At 28.9% G+C, this 10,665-nt stretch overlaps 1 protein-coding gene across 1 annotated transcript; it reads left to right on the top strand.

Moving 5' to 3' along the window:
* The first annotated feature begins 4,743 nt into the window (after positions 1-4,743).
* LOC120777586 (trypsin) lies at positions 4,744-10,326 on the top strand. Its single transcript, XM_040109000.1, has 5 exons — positions 4,744-4,806; positions 8,715-9,078; positions 9,292-9,680; positions 9,749-9,928; positions 10,153-10,326. Exons 1-5 carry the CDS (start codon positions 4,744-4,746, stop codon positions 10,324-10,326), a joined length of 1,170 nt encoding a protein of 389 aa, XP_039964934.1.
* Positions 10,327-10,665: the final 339 nt, after the last annotated feature.

The following is a 10,665-nucleotide window of genomic DNA, read 5'->3' as shown; positions in this document are numbered from 1 at the left end:
TTAAATTTTGTTTAAATCAAAAATATTTTTTTAAATTGTTTGAAAGTCAAAAATTAATGTCTTATAATTTTTCTAATTCAAAAATAACTTTTTATATATATAAAAAAAATTATCACACAAAAGCAAGAATAACACGTCAAACGGAAGTGAAACAACCAAGAATTGGGCAAAAGCAGACATTTAACGGTACTTTTGTTTGACACAAGTGGCTCTCTGCTGGGAAATTAAAACGTTATTTTTGTTGTTGTAACTAATGGGCAAGTTGCATGGTGGTGGTTGTTATTGTTGTTATGTTGGTCATTGATGTTGTTGTTATACTGCCGCTGACGTTGTTACTTTTGTCGTCCCTGTACATGTTATTGTTGTAATTTTTGTTTTCCACACACTGTTGGCCAATTCGTTCCACTTGCTTTGAACTGGGTCAGCACGAAGATGTTGAAGAGCAAGCAACGACAGATTAGCATAGCAACAATAACAACAGCAATAGCAGCAGCAGCAGCAGCAGAAATAGACGCCAGCACAATGTAACAGCATTTTAAGCCAGCAGCCGGCGGTTTTTATATATGCGTAAATTTCTGTGTGTGCGTCTTCATATGGTGGCTGCCGGCTGTGTTGCAAAGTAAGTAGCAACAATTACAAGCTTAGTGGCAATCTTATCGCCCGCAATCGCGCTGCTATTGCGAAAGTGACCAAAAGCAGCCGTGCTTGTGGCAGCCAGAAGTCGGCAAAACACTTTGAGAGCTCTAACTTAGCCAAAACAGTAACAAAAAAGCAACAACAACACATAAATCGTATCGGAATTGCGAAAAACAACAACTACAGACTTGCAACAGTCAAATTTTATCGGCGCTGCCATCAGAGATGTCGGTAATTTACTGATTGACAACAACAAGAAGTTGCACTACAAACATTTGTACAACAACAACTCTGTGGAAGTTGCTTATCTTATCGCATAATTTGTCAGCGTAATTATTTCATTCGTTTTTAACGGTGGCCGAGTTCACCTTCAACATCGGTTAATTCTTGCGTAAGTCGGGGCATATTTTAAGCTTTTTATGCACTAAAATGTTGCAAAGTTTGCAAATTGCTGCTAGCAGCTAATAAATTATTTATTGCTGTTTATGCTGAGCGTGGTAAACGTAATCTATACGACACTGAAGTTCTTACACTTAACTCACTTTTGTAATTCGATGAAAAGTTCATGTGATGGGTCCAACCCATATTTTCTTTACTTAGACCTTTTCCAGGCATTAGACAAAGATTTTCATCTAACTTAGGTATACTACAGTTTGATAGTAGTTTGTAAAAGAGAGATCCTTTGGAAAATAAGAGAATTTTGAGGTGTTAAAAGCTTTCATGAAAAGTTTCTCCAGAGAGAAATACACTTAAAGCTTTTGTAGAAATATTAAGAGAGGAGCGGAGGAAGAGAGACAAGAATAAATGAATTTCGAGGAACTAAAAGCTTTCATGAAAAGCTTTCTCAGGGCGAAATACACTAAAAGCTTTTGTAGAAATATCGGAAAGATATTTTGTCAAGTAAAAAAGTTTTCGTGAGAGGACAGGATTTTTACCGATAAGTTTGTATGGCAACTATATATCCGATCTAAAAAATTTCTACGTAGATTATACCGCTGCCTTGGACAACAAGCCATGCTGAGCTTTTTCATTCCGATGATTCAGTTTGTATGATGGCTAAATTATATAGTGGTCCGATCTGGCTAATTTCTTCAGATGTTTTAGCATTACCTTAAAAAATAATCTGTGCCAAATTTCGTGAATATATCTTGCCAAATGAAAAAGTTTGCCTTGACTTGATTTTGAGCGTTCCGTTTGACGTGGAAAACGTAATATACCCTGTTCAGTGTATAAACATTAGCGTGTGGCAAACACCGTGACCAATAATTTATATGCGCTACTCTAGAATTGATCAAACCACCGAAAATAATATTAAAAGTGTAGAATTTGGCTCACTATTGTTTCTTGTGAAGCCACCTTGAACTCTTATAAATCATTTTGTTGACTCTTAAGGATAGAAAGCGAGTTCATATGGCTTTTAATAAAAACCAGTTAACAATAACAAAGTATCTAGCGCTATTTTGAATGGAGAAAAGTCGGAGAAGTCGGAGTTTTTTGTGACTCTATTGATTCTTAGATGAATGCTTCTTAATACTAGCTTTAAGGCTTTTATGTTCTGATTGTATCTTTAATACAATTTTAAATCTCTGATTATGAGCTGTGACTTCAGCTATCTGGTTTCAATGCTCCAATGATTCCAGTTCGAAGATAAACCGAAAAATTCATAATGATTTCGTAAAAATTGAATTTCTAAACTTTAGTAGTATTATTGCAAGGTTGTTGGCATGTTTAAAGACGGAGCTTCCGATGAGCTTGAACTATGTCGTAGATTTAAGACTGTTTTCTGCTTTTACTTGAAAGTTGCAGAGTGCATCGAAGTGGAAAAACCACCACCACAGTCGGGTCTACGTAACTTGAACGGACTCGCCTTTTTATTCGTTGAAAGCCTTCGGCCAACTTGACAGAATTCCTACAAATTGCTTTAGTGATGTTTTTTATTTCTTCTAATTCAGAAGGACTATTTCGAAGTTGCCGGATTGAAAGTAGTGAGTACAAGAATTTCTAAAGACACAATAGTACCTCACTTCACTGCCACTGCCATTTCCTCCTCCAAAGTTCCACCTTTATAAACGGCAATCTAATCTGAGCTTGCTACCGATTACTATATTTCCTTGAAGTAGTCAAACCTTAAAAGGTTTAAACATGTAATCAACCTCGCACTGGACAAACTCGTGCCACTTGTCGCTTTCTTCACCGGCCATTGTAAGCTCAAGAAGCACTTATATACATGGGCCTAGCTTCTTGTGCAAAATGCCGGTTCTGGCGACATGGAACATGAAACTCCAGAACTGCTGCTAATTGACTGAACAGCAGTCTGTAGGCGCAGGACAAAGGCATGTTTCCAAATAGGGATCACATCGCCTCCATAGCACTTTGCTGGGGCTACGTGCGTCGTTGTGGCTTAGGAGAGGGCACAATGACCTAAGGTCGCGGGGCAATACGCTTTTATTTATCTAATCTAATCTAATCTACCTATTCTTGCCTTAACTTTCAGCTTAGAGTACGCTCTTTAATAAAGTGAGTGGAGCACTTCTACTGATGAATGTATATGAGATGTGATTTGCATTTGCTTTCACAATTGGACCACAGCTTCCACGATGACTATTTCTGCGGAATGAATTTCATATGATGGGTTTTTAACAGTTACTTTAGCAAGCAGGCATTACGATATATGTATGTGTATGTACATATATATGTAGGTATTTAATAGTTAAAGGAAATTTGTTTTACCAAAAAGATATTCGACAAATTGTTGGTTATGCTGCCGATTGGGGAAATATGTGTTTACTGAAGAATGATATTGCTTTTCTTGTTGTAGTGAATGTTTCCTATTATTGTTAGAATATTCCATCCCAGCTTAAAATCCACGCCTGTAATACTGTATTGTTAGCTGGAACCGACTAGCGTGGACATTATGATACAAGACCGTCTCAGTTGGTCTTTCGAAAGTAATTTTGCGCTTTCGAATATACTCCTAACGTCGTTAACGCCGTTATGACCATTTTGCCAGCTGGTGCAGAATACATATATTAAAGCTTTTTTCTTTTTATCTCAGATTACTCAAAATTTACTTTGATTATAAAAATAATGTGTTCTAGAGAGAAAATGAAGTCACGTGGCATGCGAACATCAATCAAAAATATTTTGCTTATAAATGAGGTAGTTTAGGAGAAATAAGAAACACCATGCAACATAAGCAAATCTAATATGCAAATTGGATTCGGCAATTAAATGAAAGATTAACCCAAAAGAACAATAAACGAGAAATAATAGAAACTAGAAAAACTTAAAAAATAATTAAAAATGCACAATTAATGAAACAAAGCTCTATGCAGATCTTCAAAAAAGTTGATTTGAAAAAAAAAACAACAGAAAGCTAATTGGGTCAAGTAGATAAGACAAATGTCAAAGAAGCATAATGAAAAATGAGGTTAAGAGAAATTAGCAAAAAACATAATAAATGCATAAATTCGTGAAACAAAGTAGCTAAAAGTAGTGGAAACCAAAAACAACAAGAAAATATACAACTAGAAATATGCTGCACAAAACAAAAAAAAATAAATAAAAAATTTTACAAAATAAGAAAAAATAATAAAAACGTATACACTTGCTCTCCGCAGACTTGTGCGCATAGCCTTAAGCATATTTTAAGCATTCTTCTTGTCCGATTTAATAAGTGGAAGAAAAACGATCAAATTAAAATACAATAAAGTAGCAATACTTATGAAGAGCAGTGTAGCATAGGTTGATAAAGTGCGTCCCAGCGTGGCAAAAAAGATAGGTAATTTATAATCGCAAGAATTCAAGCGTTCTTTTTTAATTATTATTCCTTTTTTTCGTTTCTGCGAAGCCGAACTTGAACTAGGAACTTGAGAGCAGCACTTCTTTCGGCATATAAGAAGCGACTGAGGGCAACTTTCTCCTTTAGTTGATCCATGAGCCTTGCGTAGTGCGGAAGGTCTTCAGAAAACGGGTCAGACCTTAAACGGCATAAAATTTTGTGAAATTGTAGTGAATTCTTTTTGAAGTGACAGAGTGTTAAAGTGTCGGTGGTGAATTGGTTTTAGTCGTAGTTGACGGTGCTAAGTGTCAGTGTCAATCATGGAAATGTGGCAGCTAAAGTGCGTTATGTGGGCCGTAATGGTGCTCCAATTAAACGCTGCAAGTGCGGTGAGTGTGCTGGAAAATGTTGGTGAAATGTTATGAAAGTAAATTATGGTGATGGTGAGGGCAAACGAAAGTGCAAAGTAGTGAGGAAGAAGTGTTATAGTTAAAAAAAATTACAATTATGAATATATATGTAAACATAAAAAAATTAAATAAAATAATTAATAAATTATGAAAAACATAAAAATAAACTATAAAAAATAAAAATAAACTAATAAAAAAATAAGATATTTGATAATTTAAAAATATTAAAATTATTTTTAAAAAGTATTTAATTAGTAAACTAAGAAAAAATATTAAATTAAAAAATATCAAATTAAAACTTTATTTCAAATTTGAATATCAGGAAAAACATTTAAAGACATCCTAAAAAAATAAAGTTTTCGTGTTTTGTTTTTTTGCATTTTTTTGTTTAAATTTTTTAAATCATAAATCGAAGTAAATAATGGAAGAGAAATTTTGTAAAAATTTTTATTATATAAAATTAAAGCCATATTACTTTATAATATGGAAATATAAATTGTAATAATAAATTAAATTAAAAATCGAATACATATTTTTCGAATATCTTCCCCAAATGTCATTCAAAAATTATTTCGCAATTTAAAAATGCGAAAATCAGAAATTTTGTGAAAAAAATTTTAAAATAGTTTTTAAAACAAAATTAGTACATTCCAAAAAGTAACAAAAAAAAAATTACATAAAACCACAGAAACTAAAATTAAATTTTAAAATATTTTGTAAAACAAAATTAGCACATTCCAAAAAATAACAAAAAAAGTTAGATAAAAACACAGAAATTAAAAGTAATGAAATTAAAAACATTATGTTTTAAAAAAAATTTAAAATTACAGAAATAAAAATTCTAAATTATGAAACATAAAAAAGTGATGCTAATAATACATAAAGAAATAATAAAAGTTTATTTGGTCATAAATGAGAAAAGAAATTAACAAAAATTTAAAATATAAAAATTATGGCAAAAAGTCCTTGTGACTTATTTCAGTTCTAATCAAACAAATGCGCAATAAAATTTAAATATTAAAAAAAAATTAAATAAATAAAAAAATCAAATGAAAAAACAAACAAAAAATAAAATAAAAAATATTTTTTTTTAATTTAATACAAAACAATGTTTAAAAAATTAAGACACAAATAAAAACTTCAAATTATGGAATTTAGTTCTTAGGTCAGGCTCTCTATAATATTAGTAAATATTAAAAGTTTAAATTACGTAATATGACAAAAAAATAAAAAAAGCAATAAAATATAAAAATTAAGCATGAAGAACTGGAAAATCAAGGTTTAAATTTATTTAGCAAATGCAATATAATTTAAAATTAAAAAAAAAAATAAAAATGTTAATTTATTTATTAAAAAATTATAAATAATGTAAAAATGATTTTTTTTCTATAAATGCTTTAAATTAAAAACTTTATATAAAATATAAAAAATTTTTTTCTTAAAAGTTTTTTTACATTAACATATTTATAAATAATATAAAAATTTCTTAAAATGTTTAAATTAAAAAAATTAAATAATCTAAACGCTAAAATTTTTCCAAAACCGTTTTAAATTAAAAATTTTTTAGATAATATAAAAATTACTATTTTTTTGTAAATATTTAAAATTATAAAAAAAAAATTTAAAATTAAAAGTTATAAAATAATATAAAATATTATAAAAATTTTTTTTTTTCTTTAATTTTTAAATTGAAAATTTATGAGTAATATAAAACTGATTTTTTTTTAATGTTTTAAATTAAAAAGTTATAAATAATTTAAAAATTTATATTCTTTCTGAAAATGTTTTAAGTTAAAAAAATTTTAAATAATATAAAAGCTAATCTTTTTCCAAAAACGTTTTAAATTAAAAAAATTTATAGATACTATAAAAATTATTTTTTTTTGTAAATATTTTAGAAAAAAAATTATAAATTAAAATTTTAAATTAAAAAAATTATAAAAATATAAAAATATTTTTTTATAAATTAAAATTTATAAACAATTAAAAAGTTAAAAATATTTTAAATTAAAATATAAGTAATTAAAAAATTATTTTTTTAATGTTTTAATTGAAAAATTTATAAACAATTTAAAAATTATTACTTTTTTGCTAAAAATATTTTAAATTAAAAGTTTATAACTTTAAAAATTATTAGTTTTTTCTAAAAATATTTTAAATTAAAAAGATCTAAATAATATAAATAATAAAAATTACTTTTTCCGAAATGATTTTAAATTTAAAAAACTTTAAATAACACAAAATCTAGTTTCTAAATCTTAAATCTAGTTTTAAAAGATGTTAAAATTAAAAAATTTGAAATAAAAATAATATAATAATATTTTTTTTTTCTAAAAATGCATTAAATTACTGATAATATACAATATGAATTGAAGAATAAATTGGAAAAATTAGAAGATGTAATTCAAAATTACGAAATATAGAGCAGTAATGATACCTATGCATAAGTGTTAATAGTTGAATAATATGTAGGTATAAATATCGGTATGAATTATTATTAAAAAAATTTTGTTAAAATGTCAAAAAGATCTTGGAAATTAATTTGTAAGATTTAAACTAGCAAAATCAATTAAATTGGAAAACAAAAGATTAAATATAAAAACTATATAAGAAAAGATTTTTAAAAAATAAATTATTTTAATCCTTTTATTCTATAAAAATTAATTCCTTAAAAATATATAATAATGTACTCAAAAGGAATTAAATTTGTCCTGTTTAAGTTTTTTTATTTAAAACTTATTATTTTAGTTCCATTAATAAATATTTTTACTTTCGGATTTTTTTTTATTTCGAGCCATTTCTGAAAATTTAAAGTTAAATGTTTGTGATTTGCATTTTTTCATAATATAAAAAAAGAAAACAAAAATTTGTATTTCAAAAAATTTGTTAAGCGCTTAAATTTCTTAAAAATATATATAGATAAGCGTAAAAAAGAACTAAATATTTTAAATTTAATATTTTTTTTTCGTTTTTTATTAATTTCAAACTAAAAAATATATAATTTTTTTATTACTATTTATTAAATTTTTAATTCTAACGAGCCAATACTCAAAAGTTAAAATTTTTATATTCTTAAGTTTTTTTTTCTACTTCTATTTTTTTCAAATTTAGTTCAATACATTTGCTTGTAAATTTCACCTCAAAAATCAAAAAACAAATATTTCTTCTGAATGCTAAGTAAATTATTTAATAGAAAGATACAGTTTTTTGTAACGGCACCAACGTAATAAAAATATAATATATTTCCTAAAGAAACAAATGTGTATTTCAAATACTGAATTTCGCATGCTATATTGTATTTTAAACAAAAATAAAATGTAAAGAAAATATAAAATTGTGCTAAATAATATATTCATAATTACTCAATAAGTTTTCAAAAAATAGTGAAAAAAAATAAAATTTATAATTTTTAATTTTTTTTTATTTTTTTAGTTTTTTTTGTTTAATAAGTTTGAAATAATTCAAAATGAATAAATAGCAATTTTAACGATTATTCCAACATTTTGACTTAAAATATATTAACACAAATCAAAAAATGTGTTTTTGAAAATATAATTTTAATTAAAAATAATTTTGAAAATCTCATACAGAATTTTCAAATAAAGCTTAACACAATATATAAATAATAAAAATATAAGCATAAAAAGCACAACGAATAACGTGAAAACTAAACATTTTTCAAACTATTTTGTTAAAAAATATAGGATTTCAAATAAATTTTAACACAGGAACATTTATAAAAACCAACAAATAGAAACTTAAAATAATAAGATTCTCAGCATATAGAAAAAAATTAAAACTAAATCTTTTTAAAAATATTTTTTCGAGAAAATCGACTAATCAACAATACATTTTCAAATAATAAAAAATGCTTCATTTCACCAAAGGACTTTGGCTACTCCTACCAACCGCCGCACAATCAAATTGCCGCTTTACCACAGGAAAATGGTTATAATACTGGCTACTATTATCCACCTCCTACCGAACAAGCGCCCGCGCAAAATTTCAGCGGTTATTTTTATCCACGCCCACCTGCCCGCATACCCGCCATACCCGCCGAAAGTCAAGCTGACAGCACTGAGCCTAGTGGCACACCCCCACCCGGTGTAATGGGTGACTTCATCGATGACATTATAAATGAGCAGAAAGAGCAAATACTCTCTTCGGTGTTGGGCAGTAGCGACCTTGAGGATGGTGAATACACAGATGATGACTCAAGCAACTTGCGTTTCAAAAAATGCGCTGATTGCTGTAAGTTTTGAGACTTTAAAATGAGATGAAAAAATAGTAATTCTGAAATTTTTCTTCAATCAATGCCACTTCGAATGTTCGCCGCGCTCTGTTAATTGTTCCAACTTTCTATAAATACTTTTTGCTGCGCTTGCTATCTTTTTCGCGCACTCTCTTATTTCTTCTCTCTCTCCCTCTTGCTGTATATCTTTCTTTTTCGTCTTCGCTTGCCAGCTTGCGGCGTGCCAAATGAAAATCGCATCGTTGGTGGGACTATCGTGCAAACCAATAAACTCCCCTGGACCGCACAAATACTTACGAATGGGTTTACCTACTGCGGTGGCTCACTGATAAATGATCGCTATGTACTCACGGCTGCTCATTGCGTTAAAGGACAAAAAGTCATGACGACTACTGTGAGACTTTTGCAGGTAAATCGGTCCACGAAGAACATGGGCATAATGAGAAGCGCCGTCTCATTTGCTATACATAAAAAGTACAATACAAATACTTTGATCAACGATATAGCTTTGATTGAGCTGAATAAGCCAGTTCCGTTAAAGGATCCCATTCGACCGGTGTGTTTGCCTAGTTCGGCAGCACATAATTTTGACTTCAAAGAGGTTTGTCTGAACTATCTCTCATCTCAAGTTGTTTCTGTCTAAATGTGTATATATTTTTTCAATTACAGGCTATCGTTGCTGGCTGGGGTCTAACCACTCAGGATGGCAGTGTCTCGAGTATTTTGCGTGAGGTCACAGTACCGATTATCACGAATGCTCAATGCCGTGCTACTTCGTATAAGACGATGATTAAGGCTACGATGTTATGTGCCGGTCATGTCGGCGAAGGTGGCAAGGATGCTTGTCAGGTGCGAAAAAATTGTTTTTAGTATCAATAACCCAAGATTTAGGTACAATTCAAATGTTTTCTGCTGCTCTCAAGTCCTCTCGTATAACATCGGTTTTCTTCGTGTGATTATCTATTTATTTTGTACTCTTTCGGTTGCCTCTGCTATTGTTAGCTAATTTTCTCTTTGAATATCAATAATGTAGGCTGTTTGTGTTAATATCTAAAATATTTCTTAATCTTTAGGGTGACAGTGGTGGTCCACTGATTGTACGTGATGGCATTTTCCGGCTGGCTGGTGTTGTTTCCTTCGGTTATGGCTGCGCTCGACCAAATGCACCGGGTATTTATACGCGTGTCAGTCGCTACTTGGAATGGATCTCGGCAAATACGAGAAATGCCTGTTATTGTTCGAAATAAATAGGCGTAAAAATTTTAATATAATTTTCCTCTAATATTTATTTATTTTGCTAAAATTTTTATAAACAAATAATTTACTTTGCATTTACATAAAATATTAAATTTTGAAAACTATTTATTTGTTTTACTGTGGAACGATTTTGGGGAATACATTTTTAAAATAAGTTTTGACGTATTTTAAATACATTAAAATTTGTATCGATGAGTGAAAGCTCAATTAATTATCATGAAAGCTTTTTAACACAAGAAGCTTTTGAGAAGCTAGGAAAAGCTTTTGAAAATATTTTTTTGAAATATAAAATGCAATTCACGAATAAAATGCGTATCTGGCATAGAGAG

This window comes from Bactrocera tryoni, chromosome 5, assembly GCF_016617805.1.
Source record: "Bactrocera tryoni isolate S06 chromosome 5, CSIRO_BtryS06_freeze2, whole genome shotgun sequence".
NCBI classification, from domain to species: domain Eukaryota; kingdom Metazoa; phylum Arthropoda; class Insecta; order Diptera; family Tephritidae; genus Bactrocera; species Bactrocera tryoni.
This window is presented reverse-complemented; position numbering and strand designations above follow the sequence as displayed.